Raw genomic sequence first — 17,018 nt, forward strand, 5'->3', positions numbered from 1 at the left:
TGGGCTTCTGATTAAGCCTTCGATTCTGGCACTGCCACCTACCTTTGTTTAACATCGGCTACGCAAGGAATTTCCCATGAGGCAGCTCCGTCGTATCATCCAGTCAATCTCTGGACCGGCCCGAGGTCGCTTCGAAGACTGAGCCTATGGCGCATATGAGCAGGACTAATGTTTTGTTTTTCTTCTTTCTCGTTGCTTTGGCTCACGGCAGACTCCAAAACGTGGCAGTGTGAACCTTGACGGTCGCAAAGCTTGGCAGCATATCAAGTGCAAATGCACTCACCGAACCAATAAATCTTTTTATTGTTTATTTTTTATTTTTACGAGTTAATTAGATAGATAGTCTTGAGGCAGTGTAGCGTCACGCCAAGAGTTGTATGTTTGCATGTTCAACCACTTAGTTTGGTGAGATGGATAATTGCAACACATGAGCATTACATATTTCAATGCTATGCTATGCCTTGTACGCTGCATTACGTTGATTGTCTATGCCATGACACTGTAGAGTACCGTCACTACTAACTTAAAAACCTGACTTACTATGGTGTCGGGAGAGAGAAAAAAAAAAAAAAAAAAAAAAAAAAAAAAAGAAGAACTCAAAACCACCATTGAGAATATTTTTTTGTTGTTCTGTAATCCAGAACCCTGAAGGAACATGGCGAGCCAAGGACCATGCAACCATGGAAGAACCAAAGAGGCGACAGATTGGGTAGGTGGAGCTGATTTAGGTGATGAGTAAGGTACCGAACCAGCCAGTTGGGTGAATAAGGTACTTAAAGCAGTTGCTCTACAACAAGGCTTGTGTATCTTTTAAACAACCTATGGCAGTGCCAATTACTCATGCGACCGGCGGAGCCGGTCATCATTCATAAATAAATGACTCTCCCTGTCCCGGAATGCGATCATCGTTTATCCCCCGGGGGACCAGGAGGTAAACCACTATCGTTTTCTTACTGAGGCTGTGTTTGGAGCCCTCATTCAGAAATTGAAATTGTTCGTAACAACTGCTACGTAAGGGAGGTAGCTCAGCAGACGAAATTAAGTGCTACGCGTCTGTGGCTTGTGGTTGAGACGTATCGCAAGCTTACATTTGTCCCCAAAAAAGATACTTGGTACTTTCCTTTCAAAGGAACAAATAAGGGGATCATTGGGATCATCAAACAAAACCTTCAATGGCTCCAGGGCGTGGGGGCTGTAACTCTTAAGATGACACCGATATCTCTTGACTGCTCCAACCTTGGGTCCCACCAATTTACTTTCAATGATTGTAACATAGACTTTGGGACGTAGAGGCTGTGGTCGCTTTTGTTATCCACCGCCACCGAAGCATCTGTACAAATATGTTTGTTGACTGCGGTGAGAAGAAGAGGGGAAGAAAAATAATGTTGAGATTAGAGTGGAACGAGGCTTAGTATTGATATTGCTTCACTTGATCCGATGCAACGGTGCGGCTGGATTACATGTTAACAGCAAAACCTGAATACGTATACCAGATTAAATAGGGAGAAAATGGAGGCTTTGCTTGGAGTGGCGAGCTAACCAAACATCAGGGTGACGAGCTTGGCGAACAGAAAAAAAAAAAAAAAAAAAAAAAAAAAAAGGTATCGCCGAACGAGCTTCGTCTGAACAAATCACCTCTTCATTGCCTGTGGATCTCTGATTTTGTGGCTTGGCAACTGGTGGGCATTCTGGGAGGCAAAATCTTGTGGTGTTTTGGCCATCGTCGGAACTGCGCCAAGGATGACAATTTTTCCGCAAGCTTGGCGAAAAGACAAATGAGTGTCCGAGTAAAGCCGATACTGGAAGAGCACAGCCTTCTTACAATCACTACCTACCCCGTTAGGTAAGGTACAGCAGGCTTGTAGACTGGAATGCACGAGTCTGGGCGCTGTATCCGCCACTACTATGGACCCACTAAGTCCACCACGCGGCCTCCAAGCCCGCCTGACTGACAGACGACCGTCTTTCGAATGCTGGCGCAGCAGCAAGGCCCGTGGCCACTCCCGGTACGTTTCACAGCCCGTTGTTCTGCGTCGGCTTCTGCCAACCGTCTGTTTCGTACCTTGATGAAGGATTCATAGCTATATCTATGGCTTGCCGCTTCTTCCATCCTCCAACAGTTTGAGTTGATTGCTCAGCTCTCCGACAGAAAACCAACAAATAACACGGATACAACAAAACATCCAAATATTACACACAGGACCATATTTGTTCACAACCCAAGAAACGCCAAGAGACTAATTACCCATCTTGCCTTTAACCATCAAACTTGACTTGGTACTTTTGAGTCAACCATTTACATCCCCGCTTGATCGAATCAATTTACGACTTGCCTTTTGGCAACCCCAGCAATTTCCAACTACAAAACTTATAACTCCTCACACACTCACAATCGGCATCATGTCGCAAGAAGATTTCAGGCCTTCGCTGCCCACGCGCACCTCGACATCCTCCAGCGTTTCGCGCAAGTCCAACCTGAGCCTGGACCTATCAAACCTGCCGCCTCTGACACAACCTGTCACACCGACCAACACCCTACTCTTCACCAACCTTCTGGATCGCGACATCTTCCGCCCTGACAACCTGGAGACCATCCGCGACCTCGTCACAAAAACCGCTCCGATACATTCTTTCGCGCCACTCAAATCTTTTGCGCGCATTGTGATTTCTTTCTTCTCCGAGGAGGATGCCATCGCCGTCCGTCGGGTCTGGGATGGCGAGTCCATCATGGGAGCGAGCTGCAACGTCTACTTTGGCCGCCCGACCCCACTAGACGTCAAGGATGAGCGCCTCGCCCTGCCCGATGCCGGCAAGCTCTTCTTCATCTCGCCGCCGCCGTCGCCGCCCCACGATTGGGAGATGAGGCTGGAGGATGCTCCAAACAAGCTGGTGCACGCCGAGGATCTTGCAGAGGCTCTGGCCAAGCTCCACCACAACAAAGACGCCTCCGCCCTCAGCGGAGTTCAGACTCCCATCTCGCCCACTGGAGGCAACACCAGGAGCCGCAGCTCTACCCTCATCTTCCAGCCCGGCCAGGACGGTGCCTCGCCCGAGCTGCCCGCCATTGCTATTTGCGACATGACCGACGATCCCGAGGATGCATTCATAAGCCCCATCGATGTACCAAAGCCGATCTTGGCGCATACCGCACGCCCTCCTGTCGAGCTTATGCACGCAGCTTGAGCGTCCTACAGGGGCAACTCTACATAGTACTATTATTATCTGCTTTTCGCAGCGATGGGCAACAGCACACCGCCGAGTAGGACAGTTTTGACTCAAACAACCCTCGGCAAGCAGCGGTGATAGGCCTCTGCTGTTGATGAGATACTCATGTCTCACACAGCGAGATTTGGGGTGTTCCGGCGGTGGCACAAGAAGTGCCAGCAACTAGGACGGGCTTGGTACAGATCTTGAGACGAATGAGGATCCCCTAGAATTCAGAGGAATGTGTGGAATTAAATTTGGTGAAAATCGAGATCAGGAGTTACGGGGCGCTATACGGGTACGTTTTGTTCTTGGGGAAATCAGGTTAGATCAAATATTGAAATTATGCGAAACGATTGATACCACCAATAAAAAATTGTTGTTATTCAAGACGCACATAAATCGGGCAACTGTTCCATGACTTTGAGGCCAATTGCATCGCGTGCTTGGGACGAGAATTAACTTAATACGTACCGAGGTAGGTACGCAAATAGCTTGCCTAGATAATCACCTAGACTAAATCGTAGAGGCTTTGACTATTAAAAAAAAAAAAACATGTAGGTTAGCTGCATAATCACTACCAGAAGAAACCCATCTTTAGTATGCTTGTCCATTGCCAAGCTAACCAACACGGAAAAGCTCGGTAAAGATTGCGCATTGGCACAATCAGTTCTGTCGGTGAGCGACTATCTTCCTACCTTTTTTTTTAGCGTGTCATCGCATTAGTTCGAAGCTATAATAGGGTTAACGAAGTTACCGGAGGCCCTTCCGTTATTTTGATTCTTGATACTCCGTAGTGACCTGATATGACCCTCTGTTACTATGTATAGTGGCATCTAACTATCTAGATCGTTACTCACTCCGCGGAGGAGTCGTCGCTTATGCTAATAGCAATACACCTGTCCTTCAGCCTTTGTCCTCAATACCACAACAGCCTTTACGGGTATTGTACTCCGCCACGACTCATCTCGTTCATTACTCATCGACAAAAAACTCAATTTCTTTGAGCTGCTCATCCGTTGTCGTCATTCAGGCCGCTCAAAAGAAGATGCTTGTGGTCATCCAATGATTCATCCATTCCTCTTGCCCCTCTCCTCGCCTGACGTCGTGTTGGAGGCTTGGCTTTGCGCCTGGTGGCTGCACAGCCGGCCTGAAAAAAAAAACCAGCAGAAAGTATAGTTGTAGCTGAGCCCCTGCCAAGCCTCGAAGCCCTGTCGACAAAAAAGTGAAATCGATCTCTGAACTCGAAGAGATCCTAATCATCGGTCACCTCCCCTGAGGTGGCACAGGCGAAGCAGGCATGTTGCGAATCTGTTTGATAAGGAATTCTCGTTCGTCGATGAATTGCTCGTCATCTGTTCGATCCTCGAGGAAATGAGACAGGAAGTTGAGCAGTTTGTCCTTGTTCATGATGAGGATACGTTGTACAGGAATCGACTTGTTTGGGTTGGCCACAAACACCTTGAAGACGTGGAAGCCCTCGTACTGTACCATCTTGCGGTCGTCACGCAACAAGTTCATGCAAATTTTGAGATGCTCGCCCGAGGCTACGTACTCAGTCATGACCGAATAATTGGAGCGATCCAACAATATCTCTCCCAGCAGCTTGATAGACTGTCTCTTGGTCACGTAGCTGCTAGACTGGACTAAAACAGTGTTGTACTTGCTGCAGAAGAGGTCGAAGTTGACTCGAAGATAGTGTGGCACCACCTCCTTTTGTTTTGTCAGAATTTCCTTCATGGCTGTTAGTACTGGCTTTTGAAAAAAAAAAAGTCAAAAAAAAAAAAAAAAAGTCGGAGGCCTGTTAAAAGATATTGCTCACCCTGAAAGTTGTAAAGGCATCAGCAGAAACCTCAAATGAACCCCTGTCGATCCAGTCAAAGAACTTCCAGAACACGCCACTCCCACTTTGCGGCCTGTCTCTGTCAATTGCCTGGACGCCATTGACACTAGAGCCTGGCTGATCGCCGTCGTCGTATAGTATAACTTTGCAAGCACCCTCGTGCTTCAGCACTTCCCTCAACACGGATCCAGCGGCCGTAGCACTCTCTTTGTGATCATATCCTCTGCACAGTTCCAACAGCACTTGGGGCCGTTGATTGACCACCCAACTAAGGGCAATTGGGTCGCTCTTGGCCGAGGCCGACGCTGGGCGAAAGCGGAAAACAGAAGAGAAGATGAATTGAGCATCCTTCCGGGATTCGAACGGTAGTTTGTGGAGGTTGACGGCCAGAATATATAACAAGTCTTCGTTGATGATACCTTCGATGAGATGGAAGACTTGGTCCGGATTGCTTTCAGAGTCTTTTACACCCAGCAACCGTGTCCTGTGTGTCAGTAATGGACCCATATAGTACTGGCTACCTTATCTGGGAGCACGCATACCATGTGTGCCCTGGAGTATGAGCTTCATCTGGTTGAGTACTTTGGAGAGCTCCTCGGCCTGATTCCCGGTGCTGTTGTTAGCCAGAAGCGCACCCACAACGTGGGTTCTCAGGGATGCCTTTTACCTTTGCCGCTGGACTGTCCAATTTAATTACATTCTCGCGAGCTTGTTTCGGCAAATCGAGTGTATTCGTTCGAGTTCTGCCTCTGCTGAAAAGAGAATACATGATGCTCTCTAGCTGGCCTCCGGGCCTATTCGTCCGGACAGACCTACGCTGATCGACGGCTACGTTTCTGAGACGCCAAAAATAAGCGCGGGGGGTGAAGATGAAGCTCTATGTGAAATATCACAACGTCGAAAAGAAGACTAAATCGATTTCTGTGGGTTGATGCGACGTATAATGCGCCAGGGCGCCACGCAGGTCTCGAGTCTCGGAAGATGATGCAGGAGTCGGTCGGAGTCAGGTCTGTTCGAGTCGGCCGGCCGAAAAGGTGGTTTAATGATCGTGCAGCAAAGCAAACCAACGAATTAAACATGTATGAATTATGGATGCAGCCGGCTAGGACGGTAGCCAGTATACGGTAGTGTAAGCCGTTGACCGGAGACGTAGCAGGAATTGCCCAATACTTCTTTCTGGGCGAGTCTCGACTACGGGCGACTAGGATGGATGGGCGGGCTTTGTTTGCATCATTGTTTACTCGTCGTCGTCCGAAATGTTTATGGTGCACTCAGGGGGGAAGACCACTTCATACGTAGACTACAGGGGTTTCACCACTAGCGTGTAATCGCAGTCAATCAATTGATATACCCACCTTCCCAGTGAGACCCTGGCTTGCGAGAACCAAGTTCCTCAATGTACCATCAGACGCAATCTCTGCTGTTGGAGCACTCGGCGCTACCTTCTTTTTTTTTCTTCGTCATGGTGGACCACGTCTCCACAGTCGCCTCCAGGGTATCCTGCGCGCGCGCGATTCGACCCCGCGGCTTCCAATCCGTACTACCCCGCCATACGTCGTGGTAACTGCTTGCCCGCGCGTCTGGATTTGCCCATCCAGCATAACCCAAACGCGGAAATTTTTGTGAGCAATATAGAGATGAGTTTGTGGTGTGAGTCAAAACAGGTCTGCTGGTAAAAAAATAGCGACACCAAACATTGATCTACAGACACAAAGGTTCTGAAGGTCTTTCATACATCATCAATCGCACCTCATCCCTCTGATTTCCGGAGAAACTATCTTGAGAGAGTGAGAAACAAGATTTGAAAGTGTCCATCTGGGCCAGTGTCGCCGCCGGACAAGATGTCTATCAGTTTCCCAAAGGAGGAGGAGGCGGTCATCGCCAGATGGCGTGAGATCAATGCTTTCGAGAGACAGGTGTGTAAAACCTTTACTACCTCAACCAAAAGCTAGGATTGGCTTTGCCGTTCAAGCTACTTTCATGAGCCTAATGTCTTTTTTCCTATGCGCCAGGTCGAGCTCTCCCAAGGCCGCCCTCTGTATACCTTCTACGATGGTCCCCCTTTCGCCACTGGGCTTCCTCACTATGGCCACCTGCTCGCTTCTACCATCAAAGACATTATCCCCAGGTACTGGTCCATGAAGGGTTATCATGTTGAGAGGCGTTTCGGGTGGGATACTCACGGCCTGCCCATTGAACACGAGATCGACAAGAAGCATGGAATCTCAGGCAAGGCAGCAGTTGAGAAGTTTGGTCTTGCCAACTACAACGAGGAATGCCGGTCTATTGTTATGCGCTACCGCGAAGAATGGAGGCATACCATTGAAAGATTGGGTCGGTGGATCGATTTCGACAACGACTACAAGGTGCGTGGATAGAATACGACCTTATGGAGGCTATGGAATTCCCTAGTCCCCATTCTTACTGTTGCTGGCTAACATTTGCCAGACCATGGACCCCAAATTCATGGAATCAGAGTGGTGGGTTTTCAAACAGCTGTTCGACAAGGGACAGGTCTACCAGGGCTTCCGTGTGATGCCATACTCTACTGTCCTCACCACAGCTCTGAGCAACTTCGAGGCGAACCAAAATTACCAGGACGTCACAGACCCGGCCGTTGTGGTTTCTTTCCCTCTCAAGTCAGACCCGGAGACTTGCCTGCTTGCTTGGACAACAACACCATGGACACTGCCTTCCAACCTTGCTCTGGCAGCACACCCTGATTTCGAGTACGTCAAGATTCGCGACGAAAAGTCTGGCAAGAACTACATTCTCCTCGAAAAACTGATGGGAACTTTGTACAAGGATCCTAAGAAAGCCAAGTTCCAAATCCTTCAGAAGATCAGGGGCAAGGATATGCTTGGTTGGGAATATGAGCCGTTGTTCGACTACTTCTACGAGGAGTTCAAGGATGTCGGATTCCGCGTGTTGAACGCAACCTATGTTACTGACGACGGTGGTGTCGGTATTGTTCACCAGGCTCCTGCTTTCGGTGAAGACGATTACAACGTTGCAACTGAGGCAGGAGTCATCAACGAGAACCGGCCACCGGCAGACCCTGTCAACGAGACCGGCCACTTCACCGACAAAGTCCGCGACTTTGCGGGCATGCACGTCAAAGAAGCCGATAAGCACATTATCAAATACTTGAAAGGCACAGGGCGCTTGGTAGCCGACTCGCAACTCAAGCACTCTTACCCCATGTGCCCAAGATCCGATACCCCTCTCATTTACCGCGCCGTTCCTTCATGGTTTGTTCGTATCCCGGAGATCGTACCAAAGATGCTCGAGAATATTGAGACGCAACATTGGGTCCCCAGTTTCGTCAAGGAGAAACGCTTTGCCAGCTGGATCGCAAATGCTAGGGACTGGAATGTGTCGCGCAACAGGTATTGGGGCACACCCATCCCACTCTGGGTCAGTGATGATCTTGAGGAGAGGGTATGTGTTGGCAGCATTGAGGAGCTCAAAAAGCTCAGCGGTTACGAGGGAGAAATCACCGATCTACACCGACACCACATCGATCATATTACCATCCCGAGCAAAAAGGGCAAGGGTGTTCTGAAGCGTATTGAGGAGGTCTTTGACTGCTGGTTCGAGTCCGGTTCCATGCCTTACGCCAGCCAACACTACCCCTTTGAAAATGTCGAGAAGTTTGAGAAATCATTCCCCGGAGATTTCATTGCCGAAGGTCTGGATCAGACGCGCGGTTGGTTTTACACAATGCTGGTTCTCGGCACTCACCTTTTCGGTATTGCGCCGTTCAAAAACTGTGTTGTAAACGGAATTGTGCTGGCCGAGGATGGAAAGAAAATGTCGAAGCGGCTCAAGAACTACCCGGCTCCTGACATCGTCATGGACAAATATGGATCTGATGCGTTGCGACTATATCTGATCAACTCTCCCGTGGTGCGAGCTGAGCCACTTCGTTTCAAAGAGACTGGCGTGAAGGAGGTCATTCAGAGGGTCCTGCTACCATTCTGGAACAGCTACAAATTCTTTGAGGGACAAGTCGCTCTTTTGAAGAAGGCTGAGGACAAGGACTACACGTGGAATCCTACTGCAGAATCCTCAAACGAGAACGTGATGGACCGCTGGATCTTGGCCAGTTGTCAAAGTCTTCTTGAGTTCGTGAACGAAGAGATGAAGCGTAAGTATTGTTTTCTTTATTTCAGGTTCTTTCAAAAACCGTCAGCCGGGACTAACCATGATAGACTACCGACTTTACACCGTCGTGCCCCGCTTACTGGGCCTTATTGACAACACGACGAACTGGTACATTCGGTTCAACCGTAAGCGTCTCAAGGGCGAGAATGGCGTTGAAGATACCGTGCACGCGCTCAACACCCTCTTCGAGGTGCTGTTCACCCTTTGCAAGGGACTGGCTCCTTTCACGCCTTTCATCACGGAGACCATCTACCAGAAGCTGGCACCGTTCATCCCCAAAGACCTGCCCGAGGAGTTGCAGAGCAGCGACATGAGGAGCGTTCACTTTTTGCCGTTCCCGACTGTCAGGCAAGAGCTTTTCGACCCAGTGGTTGAGCGCAAAGTCGGGCGTATGCAGAAAGTCATCGAGCTTGCCAGAGTGTCTCGTGAGAGGAGAGCCATCGGCCTGAAGACGCCGCTCAAGACACTGATCGTTATCCACCATAGTCAAGAGTACCTGGATGATGTTAAATCTCTTCAGGGCTACATTAGCGAGGAGCTCAACATACGGGATCTTGTTTTGACGTCAGACGAGGCCAAATACGGTGTTCAGTACAGCGCTACAGCTGACTGGCCAGTTCTTGGAAAGAAACTGAAGAAGGACATGGCCAAGGTCAAGAAAGCGCTGCCCCTGCTCAAAAGCGAGCAGGTCCATGCATATGTGCAGCAGGGAACGATTGAGGTTGATGGCATAAAGCTGGATGCCGGAGATCTGGTGGTCAAGCGTGGACTGAGTCCGGCGGCAGATGGATCCTCGCAGCATCTTGAAACAAACACCGACAACGATGTGCTCATTATCCTCGACTGTGAACTCCATGCCGATCTTGCAGATGAGGGTTTGGCACGAGAGATTATCAATCGTGTGCAGAGGCTACGGAAAAAGGCAGGTTTGGTGGCTACTGATGATGTAAGGATGGAGTACAAGGTGCTTGAAGACCCCGAGGCCACCGGCATCGAAAAGGTTTTCCAGTCGCAGTCGAGCATGCTGGAGAAGGCTTTGAGAAGACCCATGGAGGGCGAGGTCGCCGACCAGCCCGAGGACGGTGTCATTGCGGAGGAGATGCAGGAAGTCCAGAAGGCCACGTTCAGGCTCAGGTTGCTGAAGCTTTGATGGGGGGATACGTCTCTAAACTACGTAGTCTGGATCCTGTGGATGGATGAGCACCTACAAAGACGTTGGTAAAAGGAAAACAAGAGCATGTAAAGGCTTGTTAAGACAGTGCCGGATTGGACCAGAAACTAATTAATGTTTTTGTATCTAACGGCAATAAAACGAAAGAAAAAAAATTGCACAATATCATGCTACATGCCTAGATCAGATACCCAATTCATCGTGGCTTTTTGGCTGCGGCCTATTTAGAGAGAAGATTAGAAGTTGTAAGCGGAAGAATTGGTGTGCAAAATATACAGTGGCGAATAGAGGCAGAGGCGTACAAGGTAACAATCCTTGAGTTTCATAAACTCCTGTTTGCATTTATCTTTGTGCACCGAGTTGTAGTCTGCAATGATGCATTTGCCGTAAATAGCGGCCTGTCAATGAGAGGTGGGCGTTAGTGGCGAGTCCAATGTGTGCTGGAAAAGCCAAATAAATGTTGATAGCTTGTGCCAGAGCAGGCCCAGATAAACAGTAACTATAGGAACGAAATCATGTAAATGTAGTATAGAAAAACAAATTAGACTGACCTCAGTCGAGCATTGTGACACACTCTGAGCAAACTTTTGAATAGGACGCGTTCTGGGCTGCATCTTGATTGCTTTAAAAGGACTGTTGACAAAAGTGTCTATGACGACCCTTGGCTGTGTCCATGTCAAACCAAATCAAACAACACGGGCTGAACGAATCGTTTTGCCAAGCCAGTCCAGAGTTGAGATCGCTTAATAATCCACGTGACCACCGGCTAGTTAGAAAGGGTGAGGGAGGTACTTCGTCGCTCATCTCATTAACGCGCACCCGCACCCTGCATGCGGACCTGACGCGAATCCTTGTCAACCCTTGATCCCAGCCCCTCCGCGTGGGAAAAAAAAAAGTGAGTAGCCAAAGCTCCTCTTTGCGCGCGTCGACCGCCATTCCTGTTTCCGGATAGACACGGCATTCCGCGTCTCCCCCCCGAAAGTCTACCTGAACAGCTATCGAATTGTACACACACAACAAAGACAAAACGCTCGTTGCTTGCATATATTTGACCAATTAAGAAATTTATTCCAGATTCTTGACAGCAGGTGACCTAGACTGATCAATTCCTGTTCTTTGTTCTGTTGTCTTTTTTTTGTCCTGTTCTCCTCTTTGAGTCTCTGATCAAATGCAGCGAACAAGGAGAGCTTGACCCTAAAACGGCGACGACGGAACCGGGTTGGAGGTGGCCGCGTGCTTTTTATATGCTTTTTTTTTTTTTTTTTTTTTTTGGGCATTGTTCAGATCGTTGCCGGATCGACACTGCACTAGTCGTCCCCGACCCCCTGGCGCATCAGAAAACTGTATCGGTGTCTGGTTCTGTAGTCTCGAATCGAACGAGCCTCTCCTGGTCGATCCAGGCCCAGATTGCGCGCGCATTGATGTCGCCTTAGGTGTAACATCACCAAACAAGCAAGAAGACGATATTTTCAACATCACCACCACGACACGACAGCAAGACTATGCAAAGTAACCGCGCTTCTATTACCTGACTCTTGCACTCCAATATAATGACTTCGCCGGTACGCTTGCTCCCATGCCGCCAACAGACTTGCTATCATCCGACGGAGATGGCAGACCCTATTCCTCCCTGTCTTCGCATAATCTGTCTTCCTACAACCCGCCTTCGAGCCAAGGACCAGCGGAGCCATACTACTCTAATGAAGGTGCGTTGATCTGGCCCAAAGCGCCCTGTGCGCGCGCCAGGTTCCTCAAGGCGACCCAAGTACTAAGTAACCCACTCCGGATTCATAGAAATATCAATCATCTACGAGTCCGTACTGCGCGGACAGGAAATCCTCGCCGCCGACGAGAAGCGAACGCTCACCGAGACGGCGGCGTTGTTTGAGGGCAGCGAGCAAGTTTTCCCGCAACATGGAATCTCTACCGATGACCCACGCCTGTCGCGACTCCTTTTCAAGATCGGTGGCAGGCGCGGCGTCGGGCCCGGCCTGCTCAGGAAGTTCCGGTCCGTCTTAGAGGGCATGGACATCGAGATCAACCTGGATGGTCACCCTCTTCAGTCAACCGACGCCGGCGACGACGATGACCGGCCAGCACTTTCAACCCGGTCCAACTCTTTTGCGCACTTGCCCGGGGGCGCAACGAACAGCAGCATATCTACCAGCCCTCGGCAGAAGCCAAGAGATGACAGCGAGGGAGATGTTGCTGTCGCGTCGAATCTCAATGGCCACTCGCGCATTCATTCCGAGGCATTGGCTGACCTGGAACCCAACGGAGTCGTTACCAAGACTGACGGTTCGCAGCGTCCTCGCGCTGTGTCGTTTGTCTCCTCGACAGAGGACTTTCCCCCACGGCCACTCCCCGAGATCGCCCCGCAAACTCCGGCGGCGCAGCGTGGAGCCAGGCCTGCTGGTAATAATGGTCCCTCGGGTCAGTCGTCGCAGGCAACGTCTCCAAATCGAACGCGCCCCTTGTTGCGACCCCTGCCGGCAGCTTTCGGACGTGTCAACCTGCCTATCCGACCCCCTGTGCCACCATCGGTATCATCAGCCGCCGACTCACCACAGAGACCACCTCAACCTGTTCACTCATTACCAGCACCTCAGGCTCAGCATGACCTGCCAATGCTATCCAGATGGCTACAGAGCAGCATTTCGAACCCGAGATCTTTCAGGGCTACTCCGCATTCCGGTAGCATCCATGCGCCAGAAATCAACTGGCCAGGTGGCTCTCATCCGCACCGCATTCAGGTGGCAGAGTCATCCCTGGACGCTGATGAAATTATTTATGAGGACGAAAATGGTGACGACGGCGAGGTCAAATCTCGTGACAACGACAACCATGCTTTTGACGTCGCTAACGAACATGCCCAACTACCTCTGCGACCCAAGACGACCGCTGAGCCCCAGGCCCCCGAAAGCGATTTACATGATGCTGATGTTTCTGGAAATGGAGACGCAGAAGGCAATGAACAACTTTTGTTTGGCTATGGCAGCTTACTCGGCCCTCAAAGGAACGATACGGCACGAAGTGCTCGTAAACTGGCACCTTCGGCCTTCCCGAAACAATACACAAGAATATCATCTACCGAGGTTCATCGTCAAGGCCAGGAGGCCCTGAATCCAGATCAAATTTCAGGGGCCAGGCATAGCGAGACACCACTTCCCCCATATGGTTCACCTCCCAGAGATGATGAGAATTTTGCCGGCTCAAAATGGCATGAGCCTCGCGATTCTCCGCCGGCCTCGCATCCCGTTTTACAGGCCCCCATGCAACAAGGAGACATTGAGAATGAGTCGGAACTGCGGCAGTCGGTATTGGCGGAAATAGCAGCGGCACACCAGAATTTCCACTCCCGTAGGATGGGAGGACTATTGCAGTCATGGCGTGACCAGCGCAACCGCCTCTCGGCAAGCAACGACTACATGGAGTCTCTGGCTGGTCAAATGGAGAGGAGGTCACTGAGCAAGAAGTTTGTCAACACATGGCGCCTGGCTGCTGGGATGGCAAGGGCCCGGAGAAGTGAAGCTGCAGAAACAGCAAGGCAACTGGTCGAGACAGCACGTCGGGAGGAACGGATCATGAAGCGTGCAGAACGAGCTTATGAACTCTCGCTACTTCATAAAGCCTTTACACACTGGTGGACCGCTGCTCAGGAGGAGGTGGAGAGAACCGAAATCGCAAGGAGACACTTGCTCAGGAAGAAGGTCTTCGATGGCTGGTCGCAAAAGGTGTCGGCAGACAAATTCAAGGCTTTCAGCTTTGCCGCCAATGGAGCGCTGCTCGCTTGGCGCATAGTCACGAAGAAACAAGAAGAGCAGGAAGAAGTCGCGCTCCAAATGTGCTCCAGAGGGCTTCTCAAAATCACATTTGCAAAGCTTTTCAGGCGACATCAGGAGCGTGTTGCTGATGCTTTTAACTCGGCTCGCCTGAGGCAAGGTGCCGTTTTGACTTGGTCGGCAGAACTGCAGAGCGCCACGAAACTGTGGACTGCGGCCGAGGCGGATGCCTCCCATATGCGCCAATCTAATGCGTTGAGTATGTGGCAGTCCCGGCACTCCGACATGTCCATGTTTCAATCAATGGCTTCCAGTCTTGTCCTCGATCATGACGCGACTGGCATTTTTGATTTCTGGCGCAAGCAAGCCAGGCTCGAAAGAATATTCCGGGAGCTTTCCAACTCGCAGAGGAAAAAAACTCAGGCCCTAACACTGTCTGCGTTGGGACAGGCTGCTGGTCTGTCGCAAATGCTTGCCGCCAAGGCAGATGCTATGATACTAAAAGACTTTGCTCAACATTGGCTCCGCGAGCTCCGATTAAGGGAATTTTCCAGGCGGCGGGACCAAGATTTGTTGTACAATCAGCTGTACGAATGGCTGATGGAAGAGCGATATGCCCTTTTCCATCGTTACTCGGAGTACAACCGAACTGTTGCAGCGCTATCCGAGCTGCGAGCCGTTCACGAGAGCGAGAGGTTCAGACAGAGACAGCTTGACCTGAAGGCTCAGCGGTTTCGTAGGCGTGCCCTCTTGGATCCTTTGATTGGCCTCATGCGCTCTCAGATATACCACAATGACGAGGCCCGCAACTCGGCCCGCAGGATTGATCTGGAAAATGTAGCGGGCAGCATAATAGAAGCCTGGACCACGGCAGCTGCAGGGCTGGAGAGCATGGCAGATGATGCGCGTCTCGGGGCCTACTGGACCGCCGCGACTACTTGTCTCGAGGGCTGGCCCAGCTTCGCTCGAGAAGTGCGTCGCCAGAGGCTCGCAACCACATATCACGCAGCAAGCCGGCTACGCAAGGAACGCATGGCTACAGATGCCTTTGTTACCTGGCAGGAAGCTCTGCACGACAAGTTTGTTGTGACTTGGGAGTCGGAAGCGGCCCTACAGGACCGGCAACTGCATGAGACTATTGACCTGATGAACACGTGGATTGGTGAGACGAACCGCATGATAATAATGAGCAGTGTCGCCAATCAATCAGATCTGCAGGTCGTGGTCAACTCATGGCGCGCCATTGCCAATGGGCTGGACAATCAAGAGACCGATGCCGCCATCTATGATATCGAGCGGCTGAGAGGCGCAACCCTGGAGGTTTGGGAACTCGAACTTGTCAAGCTGAGGGGTTGGGCGCACACAGCGACAGAGCTTGCAGACAAGAACAAAAAGAAGCTTGCTCGTCAAGCACTGGGATTCTGGTTGAGCCAGACGCAGCCGCGTCAACGCGAGGTGGACGACGTAGCCATTGGTGGCAGGACTCCGCTTCGTACGAGCCTTCGTCGGAGCTATACAGCAACTGCCCCGCCAAACTTTGGCGGTTCCGTGTTGTCAAGACCTGGCGGTCGATTTGGAAGTGCCGCCGATCAAGACGGACAAAACATTGCAAGATCCCAATCTCAACAGGAGAATCCCCTCGTGAGAAGGACTCAAGAGCCCTCTGGACCTCGACAGCAGGATAACTCGCGCGGGCCGGCGTACGGTAGCACACCTTCACAACCAATGCCCTCGGCTTGGTTCTCCAGCCGCTTCGGGTCAAGCACTACTGCAAATACACCTTATACTCCCCAGCCGAAAGCACAGTACTCTGACCAACCCACTCCTTCTCAAAATTCAACCAGGGGTCGTCCTAACGCCGGCCTACAAGACTCAAGGCTGCCACCCATTTCCGAGCGATCTGAAAACTCCACACGGCGGTTTTCAGGCGGCGGTGGGGGCGTCTATCCCAACACGGCTTCGGAAATACCAGACGATTCGATGCGTGGCCCTAGTGAGGACCGCATTCGGTCGTTTCAGGAGAAGCTGGCGCAGGCCTCGCGATTTGCAGACTCGGTTCAGTTAGGGCCAATGTCGGAGTTTGACGAAGACGAGGAGAATGATGGCCCGTACCGGTTCTCGGCGCAGTTTGGTGCGTCCAGGGCCAGCTCCGCTTTCCCCAACACCCCTGCTGCACCGCGAGCATCCGGTGCGACGTTACCTCCCTCCGTAGTAGTCAACACGCCCACGCGGTTCCAGAGTACCACACGACTGCCTTTTCCGTCAACAACCACACCCATGGCGCCTCTACCATCTCCCATGGAACGGCAGCTGCGGCAAGAGTACGTCAAGCCGTCAAGCAGTTTGCAGCCGGAGCAATCTTCAGCCAGACCCGTTCTTGCCCGCGGCGCCAGAAGCCTTCTAGGAACCGGCGGTGCCGTGGCACGCCAGGGCGACGGCAATAGACTAGCTAGGTCATGGGCAGCCACCGGCCAGCAACCTCGGGTAACCTTTGAGCCTGGCCTTGCTGGAGCCGATGATGAAGAAGACGATAATGGCGAGCAGTTTACGAATTTCTAATCATGATATAGCGGCTGAAGTGGGAAAAGCCCTGCTCAGGCTTGTACGCTTCTCTTTTCCTCCTAATTTATCTTTTTTTTTTCTTTTCTTCTCTCTTTCACTATATGGCTGAGCGAGGCGTTCTGGTTTGAGGGTTTAATGAGGGGATGGGGAGCTGGATTGAGGGTGGATCATCTATCTATCTGCTTTTTTTTTTTTTTTTTTTTTTTTTTTTTTCGGATTATAAGGGAATAGGCACGCATACATGGGTTGGCTGTTATCCTACTTTTTACCTTTTTCTCTTTTTTTGTCG

General features: G+C 50.9%; 5 protein-coding genes across 5 annotated transcripts; 3 read left to right on the top strand and 2 right to left on the bottom strand.

Annotated features, from left to right (window-relative positions):
- Positions 1-2,400: 2,400 nt before the first annotated feature.
- Positions 2,401-3,183, top strand: PgNI_09771 (uncharacterized protein; the record flags this gene model as incomplete). The annotated part of the gene is made up of 1 exon (XM_031129753.1): positions 2,401-3,183. The coding sequence occupies one exon, from the start codon at positions 2,401-2,403 to the stop codon at positions 3,181-3,183; it is 783 nt and encodes a 260-aa protein (XP_030977659.1).
- A 1,033-nt stretch (positions 3,184-4,216) lies between these two features.
- PgNI_09772 (uncharacterized protein) lies at positions 4,217-4,467 on the bottom strand (the record flags this gene model as incomplete). The annotated part of the gene is given in 2 exon segments (XM_031129754.1): positions 4,217-4,354; positions 4,369-4,467. The coding sequence occupies 2 exon segments, from the start codon at positions 4,465-4,467 to the stop codon at positions 4,217-4,219; spliced, it is 237 nt and encodes a 78-aa protein (XP_030978151.1).
- A 3-nt stretch (positions 4,468-4,470) lies between these two features.
- Positions 4,471-6,297, bottom strand: PgNI_09773 (uncharacterized protein; the record flags this gene model as incomplete). The annotated part of the gene is made up of 3 exons (XM_031129755.1): positions 5,715-6,297; positions 5,027-5,647; positions 4,471-4,959 (listed from the first exon to the last, which is right to left on the bottom strand). Exons 2-3 carry the CDS (start codon positions 5,552-5,554, stop codon positions 4,471-4,473), a joined length of 1,017 nt encoding a protein of 338 aa, XP_030978152.1. The 5' UTR covers positions 5,555-5,647; positions 5,715-6,297.
- Positions 6,298-6,888: 591 nt separating this feature from the next.
- PgNI_09774 (uncharacterized protein) lies at positions 6,889-10,364 on the top strand (the record flags this gene model as incomplete). Its single annotated transcript, XM_031129756.1, has 4 exons — positions 6,889-6,963; positions 7,060-7,413; positions 7,496-9,197; positions 9,262-10,364. 4 exons carry the CDS (start codon positions 6,889-6,891, stop codon positions 10,362-10,364), a joined length of 3,234 nt encoding a protein of 1,077 aa, XP_030978154.1.
- Positions 10,365-11,961: 1,597 nt separating this feature from the next.
- On the top strand, positions 11,962-16,726 carry PgNI_09775 (uncharacterized protein; the record flags this gene model as incomplete). The annotated part of the gene is made up of 2 exons (XM_031129757.1): positions 11,962-12,091; positions 12,180-16,726. The coding sequence occupies 2 exons, from the start codon at positions 11,962-11,964 to the stop codon at positions 16,724-16,726; spliced, it is 4,677 nt and encodes a 1,558-aa protein (XP_030977694.1).
- Between the last annotated feature and the right edge of the window lie 292 nt (positions 16,727-17,018).

The sequence above is a fragment of the Pyricularia grisea genome (genome assembly GCF_004355905.1).
Source record: "Pyricularia grisea strain NI907 chromosome Unknown Pyricularia_grisea_NI907_Scaffold_7, whole genome shotgun sequence".
In the NCBI taxonomy this organism is placed as follows: Eukaryota; Fungi; Ascomycota; class Sordariomycetes; order Magnaporthales; family Pyriculariaceae; genus Pyricularia; species Pyricularia grisea.